The sequence below is a fragment of the Plutella xylostella genome, chromosome 31, assembly GCF_932276165.1.
Source record: "Plutella xylostella chromosome 31, ilPluXylo3.1, whole genome shotgun sequence".
In the NCBI taxonomy this organism is placed as follows: domain Eukaryota; kingdom Metazoa; phylum Arthropoda; class Insecta; order Lepidoptera; family Plutellidae; genus Plutella; species Plutella xylostella.
Genome location: NC_064011.1, coordinates 4,572,064 through 4,595,841, shown reverse-complemented (window position 1 = coordinate 4,595,841; position 23,778 = coordinate 4,572,064). Strand labels below are relative to the sequence as shown.

Sequence of the window (23,778 nt, the reverse complement as noted above, 5' to 3'; positions counted from 1 at the left end):
TATACAATCCTAATGGGCAAAGTTATTGATACTAACCTATTTTCCTATAACCAACGATTTCCTTAAAAACATTAAGATGGATGAATTTCCATTCCTACAACTTTAATCCAAGTTTCCAAAGCAAACAACATGACTCACTATCCCAAACATAATGTTATATGTTATTAATAATAAAACATATTTATTTGAGTTATTAATTTTATCTGTTCGTGCCACGGCACTAGCCATAATCATAACATACATAACCAATGTTTTCTAATATTTTTTTAGCATTCTTTAATTCCTAAATATTTGAAGCTAAGCTAAAAGAAGCTCTGTGAGTGAAGGAATTAAGGCTCCTTTCAACAAGAGATATGAAAGAAATTGTTTCCACTAGTGCTAGGATCAATGCATATAATATACCACCACTTTTAATTACAGATATACTTATAATTATAAGTAGGGAGTAACCATCATGGCTTCAGAGAACCCAGAACGCAAAGACCCAATATCCTTCTTGCCTGAAGAACCAATGATCTATGAATTTAAGAAAAAAAAGAAGAAAAAAAGAAAGCATAAGCAAGAAGACCCTTTTAAAGGTGAGATTATTTAAAAAAGCTTCTTTGGTGACAAAAAAATTTACTGGGCTGACTTTGGTCACTAATTGTGAAAACAAAAAAATACGAAATAAGTGGTTAGTTACTGACTGCCCAGGGTGCACTCTGCACTATATAAAGTTCAGTTGATATAAATAAATAATAATAAAATGTGGGGACATCTCACACGGCCATCTAACCCCAAGCTAGGCAGAGCCTGTGTCACTTGTGAAGGCTATTATCATCCAGCTCAATATATTAGAAATATACATTTGTGACTGAGAGGGGTGACCATTACGGGCCAGCTGAAATCTAGCACTGTGGCCTTATTGTCTGCAGCACATGCTGAGATGATTCCTTTTGACTCGCTGTCCACAGCAACATGTTGTGTTGTTGTTTGCTATGTATTGTATTATTTTCTGTTGTCAGGATGTCAAATAAATGTTTCTTTATCTTTTATTACGTTATTTTCATTTTATATGTTTCAGATATAGCTGATGTTAGCAAACCGGTTGTGATTACAACTGAGCTGGACCCAGAAATCACCGAGGAGATATTTGACCCCGAAATCATTATAAAAGAGGAGAGTATTGAAGTAGACTTAGACTTTCAAGATGTGAGTTAACAAATAGCTTTCAATATCAGAAACACATACTTATTCACTCATAGCAAGTCTGACAAACACTACAGATAAACTATAATTTATCCTTGTGGTAAAATAGAATAGAGTAGAATAAATCGTTATTCACGAAAACAACTTATGATAAAACATACACCCAAAACCAAATGGTAATATTTAATGATTGACTGTGGTTTTAAAAGGATTATGTAGTCAAAAATTTGCAATAAACATAATTATATTAAAGTGAAACAATATGAAAATAGAAAATGGATTCATGCTATCATGTAGTTGGACCAACAGCAATTTCCATAATGTTTCCTTTATGTGTTTTTAGACCATCAAGTCAATTTCGCGTAAAGTAGAAATCTGTGAAAGTTAAATGTAGGTATCTACATAAAATATATCACGGAATTCTTGTATTTCCTGAAAGATTCTAGTTTCACACACCCATTTAATTAACAAATAAAGTACCTATCAATCCTAATCCTAACTAATATTATAAATGCGAAAGTAACTGTGTCTGTCTGTCTGTCTGTTACTCTTTCACGCCAAAACTACTGAACGGATTTGAATGAAATTTGGTATACATATGGTATAGACCCTGGGAAAGAACATAGGCTACTTTTTATCCCGGAATTCCCACGGGAAAACTTTTTAAGGCGAAGCGAAGCGCGCGGGAACAGCTAGTTATTAATAAATTTTAAATTTCCCATTCCAGTATGACGATGATGCTGGTCCATTGCTGGAGGAGTTGGATCATGAACCAGCAGTCCCCATAGCAGAAGACGAGAAAAGCAGAGCAGCCTTACTGCTAACATTCGAGAATGTTATCAGAAACAACCCCGTAGTAACCATGAAGGAAGCCGAGCCCGCACCGGATCTGCACAAATGTCCAACATGCCATTTTGTCTTCAAAACTGTACGCACACTCAATCTGCATCAACGTAGGAAACACAAAGCGCTCAAAAAGCTACCAAACTACCCTTATGCCTGCAAACAATGCGGTTTGTCATACGAGAAGAGAAACAGCCTTAAAGCCCATATTAAACGCAAGCATAGTCCGAACTCCGTTCCTTATGACTGTGAAAACAGAGTCTGTGATATCTGTTCTCTAGTCTTCAGAGGCAGTCGTAGGTTGCGGATGCATAAGCAAAGAAAGCATGGAGCGTATGCGGATGAATTCAAATTTGAGTGCGTTGACTGCGGGCTGACTTATGACAACGAAGCGAGCCTAAAAGTGCATAGGAATAGGAAACATGGTACAGTAAAGAGAAAGCGAATAGAACTACTAGCGTGTCCGGTGTGTCCTACTGTGTTTAGTAGCAGTGAGGCTTACATGAGACATATACAAAGGAAGCATCACGATTCCGAAGGAAAAATACCTGAAGAGATTACAGAAAACCTTGAGAACGACCAGACCGTTAAGGATATACACTGTAAGCTGTGTCCGTTAATGTTTTCTAGTATGACGTATTTACGTCTACACATGAGAAGGAAACATAATGCGATAGACGAGAGATTTTCACTAAAATGTGCAATTTGTTGCATGTCGTACGACAAAATTGAAAGTTTAAAAAAGCATATACAAAGAAAACACGGCGATGGCACACACTGTTACGAATGTAACAAAGATTTCGACGACCGCGAAGCGTTTATGGGCCACTCTCATAAACGGCCGATACTTGAGTGCAATATATGCGGTTTAATATTCGCGACGACCGGTGGATTGAAGAAGCATAAGCGTTGCACACACAAAATAGAGTCTGGTGTGAAGAAATTCGTGTGTTATGTGTGCAAAGAAGCTTTTTACTTGCGCCGTCAGTTGGCAAACCATTTGAGATGCGTGCATTTAAAGATATCGATACCGTGTAAGTTTTGTTCAAAGAGTTTTAAGAATAAAGATAGTTATAAACGCCATTGCGAACGTTTCCACGCCGACCAGTACGCTCCAGAGTCGAATAACTTCTACAAATGCAGCGTGTGTCCTCTGGACGACTTTTCAACCGAAAGTGACCTATCCCGTCATATAGACATGGCACACAGTCGCCCGAAAGATATTAAGATCGAAAACGGGCCTAAAATTAAGATAGAAGAAGGAATTGAAATCAGTGAACAGAAACTATGTAAAGATGAAACACGTACATACCAGTGCACTAAATGCGAAGTGAATTCTGAAACGTGGCAGGAATTGCGCAAACATTACGAGAAAACGCATCATTTGGTCAAAAAAACGCAGTGTCAAGCGTGCGGTAAATTTATAAAGGAAGCTGATCTACCGAAACATATGAAGTTGGTTCATCCTGTAGAGGTAGAAAAAAAATGTCCGTACTGCGAATTTGTGACGACATCTAAAGCCAGCCTTATGCAGCACACATTGAGGCACAAAAACGCCACAACAATAACCTGTGAATACCAAGGGTGTAAGTACAAATCATATTTCCAAGCCAAAATGGACAAACATAAGAAGAACCATTTAGAATTAGGGAATATGAAATTGCAATGCAGTAAGTGTCCTTTCCAAAGTATGAACAAATACATTTTGAAATATCACGAAGAAGCTCACGCGACGGGTAAAAAGAAATATACTTGTGAACATTGTGATTATTCGGCAACATTACCAGTGTATTTAGTTCAGCATAGGCTAAAGCATTCAGTGGAGAAAAAGTTTAAATGTGAATATTGCCTTTTCGCTACTAAATACAATACGTCGCTACGGTTTCACGTGAAGACTAAACATTGCGATTTGGGGAAACAGTCGTAGTTTTTATATTTTGAATAAATGTTATTTCGTTGTTTTTTTGTTTGTTTTATTGTTTATAGAATCTAGTTATTTTGAGATTCACTTGTTATGCTATGTTGGAGGAGAATATTGGAATTTTGATTCAAATTCATTCTCTCATTGGTATCTGTATTATTCTCATGCCTGTACAGGTATATAAAAACATACCGAATCATAATTCATACCTAAAGAATTCCGATTCCTAATGAATTAAATTACCTATTTAATCATAAATCATAATAATCTGCTGAAAGAAAGTCAATGCCATCTAGTAGTTAAATGCTAACTACATGATAAAATGCACGTTAAGCGACACCTGTTGGTAATCTTAAATACTACGTGGAGTGATGGTCTTGCCGGTTTGACGTGACATTCAAAACGTGCATGAGGATTAGGGATGTTCCACATAATAAACGTTCGATATATCGATAAAGCTTCACAGGCGATAAATTTGTAGCCAGCATCAAAATCAATCTATTAGTTTAAAAACACATCACTCACTCACTCTTGATGGCTCGTTGACCCAAAGTGGATCTTGGCCTCCACTACCAAAAGACGCCACTTCTCTCTGTTCTGCGCAAGTTCTCGCCAGTCGTCCACTTTGAGCTCGCGCAGATCCTTCTCCACCTCTAAACAAAAAACACATCAATAATCGTTTATTAATTTTATTTATTTATTTATTCAATTATGAGAGCCAGGTGCAGGTACTAACACACCCACAGAGAATATAATAGAATAAGACACCTGTCACAGTGTTCTTTCTATATTTTAGAAAGTATAGTGATAATGATTTTCTATGTAAAGTATTGAGTGATGCTGATACTAAAAACGACAACAACTTGTAATGAACAATTTATCAAAACAAATCAAATATTTAACTGCCATCACCATGTACATTAATGATCTTAAATTGGCCATGCTACCAATCTATGATATGTATTTTTTATAATTTATTTTGAAAATATAGACCATTTTAAGAAACTAATTTCGTTATTTTTGTATTTTATTCATTACAACTATTTTTAATATTTATTTAAAATTTGGCCGGCTGAATGTATGTGACTTCACATAAATGCATTATAGGATTTATCCTTGCCTGCGCTACAAAAAAAAGCAAAAGTGTTACTTAACGTCAGTGAGGTAGAATGTCATTGTCATCTAACTCTAAAATCATAACATTGTTAACCCCTCACCTGTCGGCGGCCATTTTGCATATTTCATCATTCAATATCGTTATTTCCGGGATGTAGGAGAAAAATACCACAATTTGTATATTTACTTCATACCTACTTAATATATTATTTATTTAGATAATATTACGAGAAAGAGGATTAAGTACTACTCTGTGTAAAAAGTATCCGGGTCAATAAAACAAAAAAATGTTTGTTATTCATCCAAATTTATTTTATCACCTTCAAAGTATGCTCCTTCAAAAACGATACACATACCCCATTATAAAGAATTATCCAATCATCACAACATTTTTTTTAACACTGTTTCCAGAGTTGTTTAGCACTCGCGGCGATTTTTCCATACATTGCACAAATATAAGAAATAAATGTACAAAATGAGGGCTTAATGCTAAGAGCATTTTCTACCAGCCAACCTACAGGAGGTATATGTCATCCTTGTGATTATGGATGCTGGTTTAAAATTTGAACATCATGTTAGCGAACTGGCTAAGGTTTCTTTATACAAACTAAAGCTTTAATACAGGATACGAGATTGCTTAAGTAAAGAATTGCGCGTAAAACTGTGTGAGTCTCTGGTCTTATCGAAATTAAATTATTGTGATACACTATTCGGACCCTGTTTGCTTGAGAGTTCCAAACGCATATTACAACGAGTACAGAATGCCTGTGCTAGATTCTGTTTCAGCATTCCACCTAGAAAACATATTACTCCGTTCCTGAACGCTGCCAGTATGCTTAGGATGGAGGCTCGCAGACAGCTTCATTTTGCCGTTCTTTTATTCGGAGTAATTAAACAAGAAACCCCTAAATACCTTTTTGACAAACTGGGGCGCTCTCGTGAGCCACCCCTTCACTTTACCCGAGGATCCCTTTATATGATAAAAGTACCCAAGCATAAAACTCAGGCATTCCGCGGAAGTTTTCGATATTTATCATCTAAATGCTGGAACAATTTACCTCCACCAATTAGACGAGCTAAAACCAAAAGTTCTTTTAAATATCTTCTTAAAAAATACCTTCTATCCCTTCAAAAACTTTGTAATATGTCACATTCCGCAACAAATGCCAAGTCATATTTCTTATTTTGAATTTGCTTGTACCCCGTCTAAAACTGTCGTTTTTTTTATAATTTGTAAACTGTATGTCTATTTATTTTTATATTGTTGTTATGCATTACTATTTTTTTGGTATGTTACTTAACTGTGTGTGTTTACCTAGTTGTGTTAAGCCATCCTGTTTATTCTAAAATATAAACTAAGTATTATAATATTTTTTTACACTGCACCGAGCACGACTCGCGGCCACCTGATGAAAATCAGCGTCACAGGCTTCTGTGACATTATGTTGAGACGGTGACCATTTTGTTTGAGACACTTTGTAACCTAGTGTATTTTTTATTTCTTTTATTTATATGTTTTGTGTCTTGGACGAAATAAATGCCTTTTTCTTTCTTCTTTCTTTCTAGGTACAGGAAAACTAGTACAAAATATTAATTTTATTACACCAATAAATTAAAACAATACGCTTCGTTGATCATTTTTATTATTTAATATTTTTTCAATAACGCGCCTCAACGAGGCGAATCGAGCACCAGGTTTTGTAAGGATATAAAGGTTGGTTGGGAGCCGATTTAACTGCCGATAGGTTATATGTCATCCTTGTCGTTTTTTTTACACTTAGTTGAGGTTAAAGCAAGATAAATGTAGTTCACATAGGCAATATCGCTCACTTAAATACGGCAGACCAGTAACATCTTTAGAGATGGCGGGACATAATATGTGGACTATTTATTGCCCACCTTATAAAGGTTGGTCGACAGCCGAGGGGTTAAGCTCGAGGCAAATTTCGAGAGGCAGCATTTTCGAAATGAGCATCTCTTGTTGCCATCGTAGTATCCACTCGTTTATTATTTATTCGTTGTAGAGTTTCAAAGTAAGGTAGAAAAGATAAATCTTCTTCTTGTAGTGCCTTTCCACCATTGGAACTCTCTTTGAAGCGCTCTCTATTCTTTACTAGTTTAAATATTTCTTCCACGGTTTTTACACCGGTCCACTCTTTTAAATATTGCATAACCACGTCAATTTCCTCCTTCCAGGCCTTCTCTTTCCTTCTACTTTGCCATTTCTATAAATGAAATAAATTTTTCTACTTCTAACTGTAACAAATGGCAAAGATAAATAAACACACGATTTAGACGTTTGCTTTTGACGTTAACAGTTTTTTTGTAGACAAATGCCACAGAGTACTTTGTTAATTGGCAAATGCATTATGTGCATAAATCCCAAAAAAAATGTAAGGGTAAGGTCAAATGAAGGTTATTAGTTTTTATTGAATAATTAAAAAAATAGAGACTTAATTTAAAATCTGATAACTAGAAATTGTACAGAAAGCATATTCCTCGAAACGGTTTTAAGCATTCCATTCTTGTTCAGAAAGTTAGCATGGCCAATTAATAAACAGCACTTAGAACTTGATACCCATATGGGCACTGCAATTTAACTTAAAACTATAGTAGGAACCAATCTTACTAGTACAATAACTATGAACAAATGTGAATCAAGTAGCGGTTATGTAGGTACCTAAACGTGCATATGTGTGGCGGTACGTAGGTGTCGAGTCATACAATAATAATGATAAATAAACTTTATTACACAAAAATTGTTTGGGTACTTACCAAAATTTTGCACATTTTACTCAAGATCTTTTAATTTAATAATAGTGGTCCCCAAACTAGGCGTAGCCGTATCTTATCATTAGTAATTAATTTATTAATTTATATCATATTTATAAGTAGTTTGAAATTACAGTCAATTCTGTTATTAATAAATTAGTTAGTCAGTATTTTCAGAAACGAATAATAAAGTACTTATACCTCGTTTACATTCAGCCGAAGTGAGCAGGGAAGTGGGCAGGGAATGGGGCAGGGAAGTGGGCAGGGCAGTGTGTAAACGCGATACTTCTCATGCCGCTGCCATTGCCACTCGCGCTGCCCGGCGCTCCCCTAAATGGCGGTTTTTTGTGCGGAAGTCAAAGGACCGGCAGCGCGAGCGGCAGTGCGTGTTTACATTCAGCTCCGACGCTCAGTACTCGCCGAGCGCCTGGAGGAGGTTCACTTGTACTTAAGTTGATTGTCTAATAAATTTCGGGGTTTTAATTTTTTTATCAAGAGCTAATTTCTTACGTGGTATGGGTACATTCGAGTAACGCATGTGACTTTTGTTTCTACTACGGATAGTGATCGTTTAGGTAATTGCAACGACTGAACCGATTTTAATGCATCAGATAATGTTGTGTCGCTCCTTAGTGGTCGTTTCTTTTTTCTGCCTATACATTTTTGCTCCCTATATAAAATGAGACCGCGGCCGATGTAATTATTTCGACGTCTGCCATTGCCGACACTTGAAAGCGAAGTGAGTGGTAGGGCAGTATGTAAACACACACTCCTCTCGATCCTGCTGCAGCAATATTTAGAGAATTATTGCCGGCAGCGCGAGGGGCAGCGGCAGGGGCTGAATGTAAATGGGGTATTACAGTAAAACTACTCGTATAAAGTCCTGAAAACGGAAGTGAATCCTAACTATCTGTTTTAAAGACCGTATTTAATCGAACAATTCTATTTATTTAAGGACAAACCCGTTAAAAAGCTGTAATACCTAAATCGGTATTTAATTTTTAAACTCTATGTTAAAGTAAGTAAATAACTGAAAATAGGTAGGAATAGGTAAATCTTAGCAAAGTCGCTTAGCTTTATTGTCAGGACTTTATAGTTCGACTGTAGGTCCCTACTTAAAATATTTTGAAAGAGTATTATCACTCTGGAAAAGTATTTAGGTATCTCTAATTTTAGGAAAGAGCATTACTTACCTACTAATTGAACGGTAAATTTAAAGATTATTTATTTTTGATTTCGGGATGGTTTGTTGAAGATTATGGCCTAAGTTGGCCCAGTCTCCCCTACTATTATGAATAGGGCATCCTGTACTAAACGGATTTCCGGTTTGAATCCAGATTATTCTATGCAATGCATCTCGATATCTTTGAGCACATCACTACGCTGCGTTCCGGAATCATTTTCTCACGAGACTTTGATTCACGTGAGGCTCACGCGAGCGACATTGTATCAATTTGTCAAACTTGATTGAATATCGGGGCTTCTATTTATAAACTTGTACACAAAGAATTATCGGGAACGGGAAGCAGAAATTGTGGAATTTAGGGATAAACAGGTGTTTGTGTGTTGCGTCCAGAAATCAAGAAGTAGGGGCAACGTTAGAACGATTCGTACTGCCAATGTTATCAAACAAAAATATGTTCTAGAAACTATGGGATAGTGAAAAAAGAGCATGCTTTGTGCGCAGGATATAAATGAAATGTGTGTGTGTTACAAATAAATGGATAATTAGTGGCTCTAAGAACTAACTAGAAGGTTTAAAAATGGATCTTCTAAGTCTACCGATGGTGATGCTTGAGAACATTTTCTCCTATTTGAGCTATGATGAAGTTGCAAAGAATAGACTGGTAAGTCTTTACTAAGTTTATTTATAGACTTGGCTAAACACTAAACTGCACTAATTACACTTCTGGATTGAGTGGATGACTTTGTACTTACCTAGGTACTCAATATTTTCTAGCTATTAAATTGTTTAAGTACTTAGTTATGCTGTTGTTGTAAATAAATTTAGATCACACAAACACAAAATTAATATTTGCTGATGAAATGGTCTTCTGAGATGCTAATTGTAAAGCTTCTCTGTAGTCTGTAATTACATACCTAAAAATGGGTTCAACATCTTTCATTACAAACTATCAATTAAAACATGAAAGATAAACAAAAGCTATTTTACATTTAAAATGATTGCATCTATGGAAAAGGCTAATCTTTAGGCCTGCATTATACTCTTCTTTCACAATATTTCCAGGTCTGCTCAGCTTTCAACGAGATATGCAAGCGAAGACTGAACCGAGGGTTCCTGGCCATCGAGCGGCGCCACTCCGTCGCACTGAAGACTGTCAAGGCACAGCTGCCTCGGAGAGAGTCTGAACGCAGGTTCGTTGACATCCACCACAATGAATGCAAAAGACGGATTTAATGTATGTCAAAAAGTTGAAAAAATTTTTTTTTTTAGATGGTACATTTAGTTCTACCCAGCTTCATGAAAGGAGCTTCCTTGATTATCACCTATTCCTTGCATAAATCCAGCTCTACCTCAGCAGTCAGTGTCTGAAGCTAATCTGACTGGCAAATTGTTTTACCCTGGTGACAACCCTATTCTACTTCTGGCGTTTGTCACCAACATCAAGTAAACCACAATAGATACCCATGAATCATGAATGAGCTATTAATTATTATTCTGATGGTTAGGACTGATAATTATAACAACAAGACAGGATTACTTTACCATAATAATACATAGCATAATATTAGCAGTATACATTTTCAAGTGAGATGCAATGATACATTCGAAATTAGGGTTTACAAGAGTGGTAAGAGACAATCTGTATGAGGATCATGCAAACTGTGTTTTGAAAGATAGAGAAGCAACTTTTATCACTCGGTATTATTGTAGAGTTAGTTCCTGATGTTTTAAATTTAACTTTCACTAGATTTGCTTGGCTGGCTACTGTGAGCTAATTATAATCTAGTATTAGGTCATAGCTTAGAATAAACATAGAGGTCTCATCACAAACAGGAAATATTGTGTAGATAAGTGTTAAATATGTACAGTAGATTTGAGTGGGATTGAGCCTTTACAATTGTGTTAATACAATGTAAATGATTCTTATGTAGTTATATGATATTGGTAATTTGATGTGTTAGAAGTTTACAACAGGATTCCCTGAATTGGTTAAAGTTGAATCTTTTATATTTAATGCATCTAGAATTCTAGAAATAAAGTAAGTAACTACATGATATACTGACTTTCAATAGGTTTCTTATCACAACATAAATAAACAACACATTATCTGAGTCATTCGTCAAGTCGCGCGCCTTAGACTCGCGCGCCACGCGCGAGTTGCCCCTCCCGTATTTACCTACTTTTTTTGTCGTCAACTCGCTCGACTGTGAAAATATGTAGAGTCAGCCACAAAAGTTATAATTTATTATGCTTAAGGTAACAACTTAAAATGTATAGGGTATTTTATAGGACTTTACTTTAAAATAAAATCAATAATTTTATTAATCTTGCTTGGCCAACTGTTCTCTTCAAACACCTCCAAACACAGGAACCATTTTTATTTGGTCGGTCTTTGTTATATTTATAACCTGCACGAAGCAGTACCGACTTTCCTCGCTGGGATGTTATGATTTCATGTGCAGTTTTATTACTAGATGGACCTGCTTGCGATGAACTTCCTGGAAGTAATTGCTACAGTTAGATCTGATTTGACCAATTGATTTGATTTGACCAATGAAATAAACGCAATTGGTTTTACATTTTCGTGCTAATTCGATATTTAATATAACGGTAACACAACGAAAACGTAACACTGTGTTTATATTACGGCAAAGTAGACTTGGTAATATAGTTAGTTACTTGATAATAAGTTAATTTACTATAGGCTTACCCCCACAATACATCAAAATCAGTAAAAACTGCCATTTTAATATTTTTGCGCTGTACTGTAGATTGTAAGTAATGCACTGTACATCTCTGCTTCGAATTAGGAGTAACACTAAGACGACGTCACTAAAACAATGACGTTTTAACCCTTTAAACCGGTTTTTGCAACAAAAACTTGAAGGACATAGCTATGACAGGTAAAATTTGCGCACGGGATGAGAGAGATAGCAAACTTGGGTATCATGCGTCATAGGTCACATCCCCTTTTGCCTCATTCTGCACTTCCAACATAGGCTTTATTGTATCTTTATCCCGAAATCAAAGCATCTACTTTAATGGCGACTGTATAGTCGGTACCTTCTTATGCTAATCAGCCAGGGAGACAATATTTAACTATATTTTTTAATTTCAATTCGTTTGCATCTGACCGTACATTACATGGGCACGCGAGTTGACGATATAAAAAAACAGAAGATGCCAACTCGCGTGGCGCACGAGTCTAAGGCGCGCGACTTGACGAACGACTCCATTCTTAGTACTTACCTACCTCTACTTAGTATACCTACCTACGTATTAAAAGACTATACTTCATACCATACAATATAAAGTGTCACCTTTTATCAATGTTGTGTATAAACTGAACTAACATAAAATATATTAATTATAGGTAGGTATTACTAGAAACATAGCGCGTGCTAAGCCTCAAAAAAAAGGTAATTCGATAGGTAGGTAGATGAGAAAGTTATATTTTACAGTGCAAAAAGTTATGTTTTGGATGAAAATGTACATATTGAAAATAATGTATATTTTCCCCCTTATTATGAAACGAAGACTAAAGATAGTTCTAGTTTAAACTCGGCTTTAAGCTACTGATTTATATGAAATATATGCACTATAAACAGTTCTAAACCAGAACATGAAATAAAATGAATAACATGTTGTACACTCACACATATGAACATATCGTTTATTTTTGACGTAGAATTTTACAATTTCAATAACTTTTTTGGTTGTTTTGCATAAGTAACACCTTAATAAACTAATTAAAATAATCAAATGTGCATTATTCGACTTAAATTAGACATAATACCTCAAATTTAAGTTGAATAATGCACATTTGATTGGAATTACTTGTGAATAGTCATAATATTACTCTACCACCATAATATTACTCTACCAACAATCTTTAGTCTACATTTAATAATAAGGGGCTTTTCTTTTAACTTCCAGATACCACCCGCTAGCGCGCCACTGCGACATCCTGTCGTCGATAGAGACCCGCATCTCGATGCTCAACATGACCTACTGCAAGTTCATAGACAGCGGCCTCTGCTGCTTCATACCGGGGAAGGTATTGTCTCATCCATCGAAGTAGAAAAAAAGGCACCAAAAAAACACTGAGGCACCACAACGGCGGCGACATGAATGACCCACACGTGCTTAGGTGCGACGTGATTGGCGCGCGGCGGCGAACTGACTTATTTTGAGTGTGTGGCTCGTCGTAACAATGAAATTGACTTACTTAGGGTGCCTCAGATAGATAGATAGATAGATAATTCTTTATTGCACACATAAACAGAAATTACACAGGGAAATGTTCAACATAGACGGTACAAAATGGCGGGCTTATTAAATACTCAGTTTTTAGTTAGCGAGATTCCTTCCGCCCTTTTTTCTACTTCACACACTACTTGGTCTCACGATATCTCTCTATATCTTACCAGTATACAGTGTGACTGTCAGATACCATGTCAGATGCTGTCAGATGCCATGTCAGCTAGCGCGATGCGACATCCTGTCGTCGATAGAGACGCGCATCTCGATGCTCAACATGACCTACTGCAAGTTCATAGACAGCGGCCTGTGCTGCTTTATACCGGGGAAGGTATTGTCTCACCCATCCAAGTAGATAAAAAGGCACCACAAAAACACTGAGGCACCACAGTGGCGGCGACATGAGAGTGTGTGGGTGCGACGTGATTGGCGCGCGGCGGCGGACTGACTTACTTTGAGTGTGAATGTGTGTGTGTCGGGCTCGTAACAATGAAATTGACTTAGGGTGCCACAGTTTTTAGTTAGCGAGATTCCTTCCGCCGTTTTTTCTACTTCCATGGTCTCGCGATTACATTATGTGCTTACTAATCTTACCAGTATATAGTGTAACTGTCAGATACTATGTCATGTACCATGTCAGATGCCATGTCAGCTAGCGCGATGCGACATCCTGTCGTGGATAGAGACGCGCATCTCGATGCTCAACATGACCTACTGCAAGTTCATTGACAGCGGCCTCTGCTGCTTCATACCGGGGAAGGTACTGTCTCACCAGTACAAGAAAGAAACTTTTATTTATTACATACTGACGAAAACAAAAACAAAAACAGCAACAAAATAATACAATACAAAACAAATAAGTAAAGGTGGTTTTCCAGAGCGTCAAAAAGGCATCAGCTCAGCCTGGTTTTCATCTGGTCCTTACATTACATAATGTTCTTACTTATCTCACCGGTATACAGTGTGACTGTCAGATACCATGTTAGATGTTATCACATTTTATCTGTGTCAAAAAGGCTTTTATTCTTTTCTGAGAGGGGCGATGTTTCCTTACATGACTATTTCAAATTGAATCTTTGTACATGCCTTTATTTTCAGCTTAGGCAGTCTAACTCCCTTACTACTATAGACAGCGGCTGACTTATATTAGAAGTATACAGGGTGATAAGATCTTAATTTAGACACTATAAAGCCTCAAAATATAATATCATACACAGAATACTCTCAAATTGATAAAGGTATCACGAAATACCATTGGACATAGAAGCTTGAGTCATTGTTGTAACAATTATTCTTCAAAAAAGGATTAAGGATAGTTTGACCTGTTTGTATGATTGTGCACGATCATCTGGCGTTTGGCTAAACCAATTTTGATGCAGCCTTAATTTTACCTGCCAACAGAAACTCCCCTAACAAATTTCTCACCCTACCTACTTTATAATGCCCAACTTTCCACCATCCCCAGGTAATCGACGAGATCAAACGCGTCCTAGCCACAGTGGAGAGCACGGCGACTCCGCCGCGCGCACACGAGGTGCTGCAGGAGCTGAGGGACATCTCCAGCATGGCCATAGAGCACTTTGATGAGAAGGTATGGTTAGCAAAAGAGATCCACCAGCCTCTGATGGAAAATTCCATCAAAAACGGTAGGTTTTTAAGGGTAAGTAATACGAGGTATAAAAACGCATGGTATAACATTCACAAGGTATACGCCCATATGATATAAATTTATTAAGTATAACGATCACTGCATAACAAACGAAAGGCATAATTACTAAATACATAATTTCGTAAAGAATAGCGTTCAAAAAGTATAATTTCAATTGATATATCGATTAAAATATATAACGTTTATAACATATATTATTCACCGGATATAATAACATTATGTATAATGAACAAAAAAATATATTATTATTGGAGCTATGTTGGGAGACGCTCCGCTCCGCTTCGCTGCGCTCCGCTTTGCTTTTAACGAACATGTGCACCTAACACGCTCCTCCTCGCTTTGCTCGTCGTCGCACCTATCTTTAGGTTTTGGTACTAGGGGTTTTCACAGCATTATTATTATTGAAGCTATGTTGGGAGACGCTCCGCTTTGGTTTCGACGAACATGTGCACCTAACACGCTCCTCCTCGCTTTGCTCGTCGTCGCACCTATCTTTAGGTTTTGGTACTAGGGATTTTCACAGCATTATTATTATTGAAGCTATGTTGGGAGACGCTCCGCTCCGCTTCGCTGCGCTCCGCTTTGGTTTCGACGAACATGTGCACCTAACACGCTCCTCCTCGCTTTGCTCGTCGTCGCACCTATCTTTAGGTTTTGGTGCTAGGGGGTTTGACGGCGATGGGTAATTAAACACAGATTATGCGCTATGAGAAGAACTTTATACAAAATTATAGTATATATTTTAATTGATATACGTAATGTATGTTATACGAATCGATATTAGTCCTCGTGAGTGTTAGTTATTTTGATATTATATGAAATGTACGATATACCAATTGAATCTTATACCTTATGAAAATATAGATTTTGTTGTTATTCGTAACGTTCATTATATGTTGTGAACGTTATTAATGTGAAATTATACATTTCGTTTTTATACGTCGTAATACGCACCCGGTTTTTAATGAAGAAAAGAGCGCAATCGTGTTAACGACACATTAACAATCAACAAGATTTGCAACCACGTTGATTTCTTTATAGTGGTGACCCCAGCGTGATATGACATTATCAAAAGTGATTATCAGTATTATCATCGCTCATCAACAAACCATATCTGTCAGATACACATTAAGTTGCGTCAGATTACAAAGATCAGCAATGCTGACGCTCGCTTTAGACACTGTCATAATATCACGTTGGGGTCACCACTCCCTTCAATCTCTTCAACTGCCCTCTGCTTTGAGTGTCTTTGTGGCTGCTCGTGCGGCGCTAGAGGAGAGCGAGCACGTGCTAGCCACAGTAGAGAGCACGGCGACTCCGCCGCGCGCGAGCTGCTGCAGGAGCTGAGGGACATCTCCAGTACACGGAGAGCACTACATGAGGAGGGAGGCACTATCTACCATCAGTTACTGTCTTCTTCTTCTTCTTATAGTGTCGATAAAATAAGTTACTATAAGACACACTGACGGCAGCGAAAAACAGGAAAAAATTGCATTTTTTCCTGTTTTTATTAGACACTTTGGTAAGGTAAAGACAAGACATAAGTTACTATCTTCTTCTTCTTATAGTGTCGATGGTGACATAAGTAACTATAAGACACACTGACGACAGCGAAAAACAGGAAAAAAATGCATTTTTTCCTGTTTTTATTAGACACTTTGGTAAGGTAAAGATAAGACATTAGTAACTATAAGAGACACTGCCGAAAGCGAAAAACAGGAAAAAATTGCATTTTTTCCTGTTTTTATTAGACATAAGTAACTTTAGACACTGTCATAATATCACGTTGGGGTCACCACTCGCGCAAATCTCTTCAACTGCCCTCTGCTTTGAGTGTCGCGTGTGGCTGCTCGTGCGGCGCTAGAGGAGAGCGAGCGCGTGCTAGCCACAGTAGAGAGCACGGCGACTCCGCCGCGCGCGAGCTGCTGCAGGAGCTGAGGGACATCTCCAGTACACGGAGAGCACTACATGAAGAGGGAGGCACTATCTACCATCAGTTACTGTCTTCTTCTTCTTGTTATAGTGTCGATGACGATGTAAGTAACTATAAGACACACTGACGACAGCGAAAAACAGGAAAAAATTGCATTTTTTCCTGTTTTTATTAGACACTTTTGTAACTTTTAACACTGTCATAATATCATGTTGGGGTCACCACTCCCTTCAATCTCTTCAACTGCCCTCTGCTTTGAGTGTCGCGTGTGGCTGCTCGTGCGGCGCTAGAGGAGAGTGAGCGCGTGCTAGCCACAGTAGAGAGCACGGCGACTCCGCCGCGCGCGAGCTGCTGCAGGAGCTGAGGGACATCTCCAGTACACGGAGAGCACTACATGAGGAGGGAGGCACTATCTACCATCAGTTACTGTATGTAATCATAACTAAAGACTAAAGGACTATTAAACACTTCGACGCAAAGGTACGGTTAGCAAAAGAGATACGTAACTACGCTGGAAAGGCAAAAAAACATAAGCGATAAAGCGATTACCTTGTCGAACGCGGAATAAACCACATTTCATGCCTATGTTGTGTTGTTGTGCTATTCGATTTTGACACACATAATTATCACGTCGGGGTCACCTTTATGTAGATGCGGAGTGGATCAAGCATTTGTCATAGTATAACAATAATGATGATTATTTACAATAGTTGTATGTTTTCGCCGACAGGTGGCGCCAGCGCTACGCAAGAAGCTGCAAGAGCCCACGGCCCCCGCCACCCACAGTCACACCGGTCAGTTCACACTATAGAATAATATGATAGAATAGAATATATTTACGTGCATTGCACTTGTTAAGGCGATTACTAGGGCTAACTTGAAAGACAAAATTGTCCAAAAACTCTGTGTCAAAAAAACGGTTACTTATGATTTTGTCTAATAAGCCAACTCCTACGTATCCTCCTCCTAGTTGGCTAACCAGGGCAATATGTCCAATTTCTGAAACCTAGAATATAAAGTTTAGTACTTATATGAAAACACTCTTAAATGTTTTCTGCGAGTCATCGTAAAAATATGGTAAACGACGCACACGACAACAAATAATTGTAAAATTTTACGTTGAATAAATTTTATTACGAACATGAACCCTGAAAAAAAATATTCTTAAGACATAAAAAGCACCATTTTATGTACTGGTCCCCCGTATATTAATAGAGTCCTACCTCCACAGCGCTGGGTCCTATCGCCATGACTCAAGAGCTGGTGCACATCCGGCGAAGGTCCTATCTCAATGCGAAGCTCTCTCTGTGTCTGGTGTCGCAGTATAAGAAGATCTACAGACATGTATGTATTGTTACAGTACTTATAGTTATACATGTTGCAAAAAGCCGAAAGAGGGTTACTCAGGGGGTCCTAAATTAATAAAATCTGGAGCTCAATGATGCTTTTATGGTAGCTTTTATAAACATGGAGTTGTATTATAGAAAAACAAGGGCTGGACTAGCATTTGCCGTCGTGGTGGAAGGATTGGCCAGTCAGATTATTTATCAGTCTGTGACTGCCCTGGGTGGGGGTACAGTTAAAACTTCAGGCAAAGGTTTTCGAACCGTGCATTTTGTGAATTATGAAGAATGGCGCAGAAACATAGAAGACACTCACACTCATTATTGGACTGGACCACCGAAATGAAAGTACAATAGCTTTTACATGGCAGGTATTCCATATTTAGATAAATAGAGAGATACTAGGTGTATCTCAAACACACTCTAACTGATGAATTATGTTTACATTGCAGATGCTGATTTACAAGAAGATGGCAGTGAGACAACGCAAGACTATTCGCGAGCTCACATCGAGACAGAGTGACCAAGATGCCGCTATAGGTACGTATTATCTATCCGATTTTAAGATAACCTATTTGTGCATCCTAGGCGGTTCTTAGGCCTGGGTCTCCTATTTTATGCTATATGCGGCGTCCGACTTTGGCGTAAACGTTTCTATCAACGTCTTACGGCCTACCTACGGCGTCTACGCGCCAACGTCGGCGTGTGAGGAAGACCGCATCAGTACATTTCTATAGTGAGCATCGTGACGCGGCCTACGGCGTGACGCTGGACGCGACCTACGGCGTAAATAGGAGACCCGGGCCTTACAACGCATGACGCTACATATTCCGAGAATACGTGTCAGAATGCATTGTAAGTATCTCCCTTATTTATATAGAAAACACTCAAAGTCCAACTAACTGAAAACGCATCTACAGGGTGTTGCAAAAAGCGTATACTAAGCCGAAAGGAGGTGACTCTGGGGGTCATTCTGAAAAACTTTTGCAACAGCCTGTATACATGCGTTTATACTATTCACGAGAAAACAAAACGCTTTGCTTCGCTGTCCGTCATTGGGTGAGGTCCATTAGTGCGTTGCGCTAGGCTGGGCTGAGTTGCAAGTTTTCACGTGGGAATTCCGGGAGAAAAAGTTGCCTACTTATATGTCAATCCAGGTGTCGGCTTACTTTATGCCAACATAATTATTCATTCTATGAAAAACAGTCCAGCCGCTTTCCGTGAAAGAGTAACAAACATGCATGACATCTACTTACTGCTTACAAACTTTCCCGTTTATGTAATTTTGTGTGTTGTTTCCAGCTGACCTAAAGAAGCGTATAGAAGAGTGTGACATCAAATACAGCGAACTGACACACACCAACCAGGCCGTCGGTGGGAAGGCCATCGCCGGTGAGTAGCACTGTAGCTTATACAGGATGTACCAATAAGTATCGTACGTATCGGACCAAACGGATTACCACAAATGTATGGAGAAACGGCGTCGGCAATGCCGATGAAGTGGACGTACTTTTGTGAATTTCTATACGAAGAAAAGTGTTGCGATACGTCCGTTGCGTACGATGCCGAGGTGGACGCTTACTTTAGAGTACACATCCGGAAGATAGTGAAACAACTGGTCGACTTTTTTTTAAAGCTTCTATTAATACTCATGTATTTTATACAGGGTAAAATTGTTTCAGTAAAATATTCCAAAGCGAAAAATAACCAGGTGTTTATTAGATTTTGGTTTATTAAATATTAGTAGACTTCGCAAAGTTCCCTAAAAATGTGTAGCCTTAAGTGAAATGTTATTGCGTTCTATTTCTATTTCTATTTTCTGTGGGGGTGTCAGTACCTACACCTGGCTCTCTCGAATGGAACCTTTGTGCATATCCCCAAGGTCTAAACTGCCTTCCTAAGCTTGGACCATTTCCCACCACGCTGGTCCACTGCGGGTTGGTGGGTTCACATATCTAGATGTGCTAAATCTAGATATGCAGGTTTCCTCACGATGTTTTCCTTCACCGTAAGAGCAATGGTATACATTGTACTTAAATTCAGAAAAGAACTCATTGGTACATGTCAGCGCCGGGATTCGAACCCGCATCTCTGGCGTGAGAAGCGGGCGCTTACCCGACTGAGCTACCACCGCTCTCGTTATTGCGTTGTCCACTCGCTGAAAATGAAATAAATTAGGTATACCCTAAAAGTAAAATAGCATTTTAGATATGCTTTAAATAGGTACACAATCTTAATTTCATTATTAAAACCCTTCAGTGGCAGCTCGTTTACTTTCGTATTTCGGAACAGTCTATGAACGATTAACATTTGTCTTTTTTACCGGACCGGATGGTGTAGGGGTTAGTAATACTGTATATTAAAACTAAAAGAGCCCTTTTTCATTCCTATTAGTATCAGTAAGTACATTTTAGTTGACTTTTACGTCAATTTTTTATTTTTTTCTTTCTTTTATGAAATGATTGCGTCTCCCCACGACGACTAGGGAGTCCCCAGTCGTTACTAGTAAATATCTATGTTTCAGACAAATCATGTACCAGTACCTACAGTACTTCAGACCTACGGTAATCAGTAATAAGTCCACTTTTTTAGTCTCTATCACATAAGCGTATATAAAAAAGAGACAAAAAACTCGACTTATTACTGTTTACACAAATATTCTATTCTATTCTATTAATTATAATATAATTATAATTAGATTGTTTAAGATGTTATGTGTAAATATTAGGTTATGTTACTTTTGTATGCAAACATAAATTTAGTTATTAAGTGTTTAGACACTTGTCTCCTTACCTTCAGGATTGACTGGAAGAGATCGCGTTTAGGCGATAAGTCCGCCCTTGTATACTAGGTAGTTAAGTTTATTTCTCTTCATCTTTTATTGTAACTAAGTATGTATTTTGTATACAATAAAGTGTTAAAATAAATTCTACTATTTCACAGCGTCCCCCCCGCCGGCGGTACAGTCGGGCTCCGCGCCGCCGCTGCGCCACTTCGCGAGCCAGATCAAGCTGGACCTGAGTGTATTGCCCATTGGCACCGGCTCACGACACCGCCCGCACTGTATGTATAGACTGCAAAAGTAATATGTATAGTCAGCAAAAGTAATATGTATAGTCAGCAAAAGTAATATGTATAGTCAGCAAAAGTAATATGTATAGTCAGCAAAAGTAATATGTATAGTCAGCAAAAGTACCGAATATGTATAGTCAGCAAAAGTAATATGTATAGTCAGCCAAAGTAATATGTATAGTCAGCAAAAGTAATATGTATAGTCAGCCAAAGTAATATGTATAGTCAGCAAAAGTAATATGTATAGTCAGCAAAAGTACCGAATATGTATAGTCAGCAAAAGTAATATGTATAGTCAGCCAAAGTAATATGTATAGTCAGCAAAAGTAATATGTATAGTCAGCCAAAGTAATATGTATAGTCAGCAAAAGTAATATGTATAGTCAGCCAAAGTAATATGTATAGTCAGCAAAAGTAATATGTATAGTCAGCAAAAGTAATATGTATAGTCAGCCAAAGTAATATGTATAGTCAGCAAAAGTAATATGTATAGTCAGCCAAAGTAATATGTATAGTCAGCAAAAGTAATATGTATAGTCAGCAAAAGTAATATGTATAGTCAGCCAAAGTAATATGTATAGTCAGCAAAAGTAATATGTATAGTCAGCAAAAGATATATGTATCCACCCCAGTGCATACAGTTTGATTAATGAAAGACTCATGTGTGGAAGATAGATTAATAGATTTAAAAGCGAACTTAGCTTCCCCTTAAAAGTTTTCACGTAGAAATAGTTACCTTTCTAAGTGTTAATCCAGAATATCAGCTTACAAAATGGCAAATTTCATAATAATTGGTCAAGACGTTTTTCCGTGAAAGCGGTGCAAACATAGTAATACGTTCATTTCCATTACTATCCATAACTTACAAAATTTCACACTTTATAATATTTATTGTTATTTGTTCCAGTGCTACCAAACATGAAGCCAAGAAAACCGGTCATCAAAATGCCTAGTTTCTCAGAAGACAGCGAGCCCCCGCCAAAGAAGCAAAAGAGCGAGGAAACTCATCAAAAACAGCCTAGCCCTACCCCTTCGACTTCACAAGGCACGGTCAAAAACCGCGCTCAAACCACTATGGAGAAAATCAGGGATTTCGCTAAAGAGATTAGGAATTTGGCTAAAACTAGCGAGCTAAATGTACCCGGCACTAGGATTAATAAACGCTCTTTGAGTTTCAGTGCTCTGGATGACGAAATTTACGGCAAAAGTGATAATAAGAAACAGAAGTTGGATTAAGTTTTGAGTTCTTGAGAGGTTGGATTAAGTTTTGAGTTCTTTTTGAGAGGTTGGAACGAATTTTGGGTTCTTTTTGAGAGGTTGGATTGACTTTTGAGTTCGATTTGATGAACTTGAGAATTTCGCGTTTGTTAAAATGTATGAATAGTTAAAAAAGTGGTCTTATATGAAACTCAGTTTAGATGGTGTAGTTACGGGATAAAAAAAAATGTGCTTGTAGGATATTGTATATTATGGATTATATGAGAGAGAAAGAACGTAAATATTGTAATCCTTCTAAATCTAAATTATAGGTATATGCTGGGTCAAAATAGCAGTACCTTTATCAGATATGTATGCCATTAAATAAAACATGCCAAGTAGCGAAAAAATATTATGAGTATTTATGTAGGCAGCTTTATAAATTGATAATATGGATATGCAAGAGACATATGATGATTTATTTAAAAACAAATATCTTTATCTTATAAAAGTTTAACATTTTCATTAATTACTTCTTAAATATTTAGTACTCGTACATAATATAGGCACTTGATATTAATTTATTGCACTCATAGACATATACATAACATCTAGTAATGTCTCTAAGTTAGTTTGATTTCTAAACTTAAAAAAAAATACATAGGTACCGTAATTAACCTACATTTACTTAAGTCGTACAAAAAAAAAAATTTTTTTAAGTTCAATTTTATTTATTTGCAGTAACCTACAACTCTAAAGTATAACTTGTTCAGTACACCCCCTTTCGGCTAACAATTAACCCGTTTTGAATTATAAAATGTGTTCGATTTTCTCATATTTTTTTCAAAATATTTTTATAATTATGCCATTATTTGGTCAGATACAAAATTAAGGTCTTGACTGATTTTATGTAATGGTTAAGACCGTGGTTATATCTAACCATTTCATCAATAAATAAATGAAAAAAAAATTAAGCTTTAACCATTACACGGATTGTATTTCCAAAGGAATATATTCATTCTTATTACGTCTATCGTAAGTTTATTATAGCATATTATTATGAGACGTCCGTATCTTTATTGTATTACGTGGACTGTATTGTAAAAACTCAATTGAACGTATGTTGTGACTGAAAAGCAATGTTCGTCGTAATGAAAATGTAACGTTTCTGTAAATACATTGTGTCTATGTTTGTGTAATAATCGGAGATATAAGTTTACGTATGTGCTATATGCTGATATAATATCTCGGTGTTTTGAAAGTTGTCGGTTTTGTTTC

General features: G+C 37.3%; 2 protein-coding genes across 4 annotated transcripts; both read left to right on the top strand.

The window, feature by feature from the left end:
• The first annotated feature begins 411 nt into the window (after nt 1-411).
• Nucleotides 412-3,994, top strand: LOC105390174 (zinc finger protein 808). The gene is made up of 3 exons (XM_038114544.2): nt 412-578; nt 1,064-1,191; nt 1,916-3,994. Exons 1-3 carry the CDS (start codon nt 455-457, stop codon nt 3,956-3,958), a joined length of 2,295 nt encoding a protein of 764 aa, XP_037970472.2. The 5' UTR covers nt 412-454; the 3' UTR covers nt 3,959-3,994.
• Nucleotides 3,995-9,194: 5,200 nt separating this feature from the next.
• LOC105390173 (F-box only protein 28) lies at nt 9,195-23,523 on the top strand. 3 transcript variants are annotated; one of them, XM_038114509.2, is made up of 10 exons: nt 9,195-9,687; nt 10,089-10,216; nt 12,963-13,083; nt 14,752-14,877; nt 17,619-17,682; nt 18,120-18,232; nt 18,684-18,771; nt 19,534-19,623; nt 21,175-21,294; nt 22,211-23,523. In XM_038114509.2, exons 1-10 carry the CDS (start codon nt 9,604-9,606, stop codon nt 22,537-22,539), a joined length of 1,263 nt encoding a protein of 420 aa, XP_037970437.1. In that variant the 5' UTR covers nt 9,195-9,603; the 3' UTR covers nt 22,540-23,523. The 3 variants fall into 3 exon arrangements, with proteins under 3 accessions (XP_037970437.1, XP_037970438.2, XP_037970439.2); XM_038114510.2 differs by lacking the exons at nt 9,195-9,687; nt 10,089-10,216; nt 12,963-13,083 and adding an exon at nt 13,483-13,617; XM_038114511.2 differs by lacking the exons at nt 9,195-9,687; nt 10,089-10,216; nt 12,963-13,083 and adding an exon at nt 13,924-14,046.
• Nucleotides 23,524-23,778: the final 255 nt, after the last annotated feature.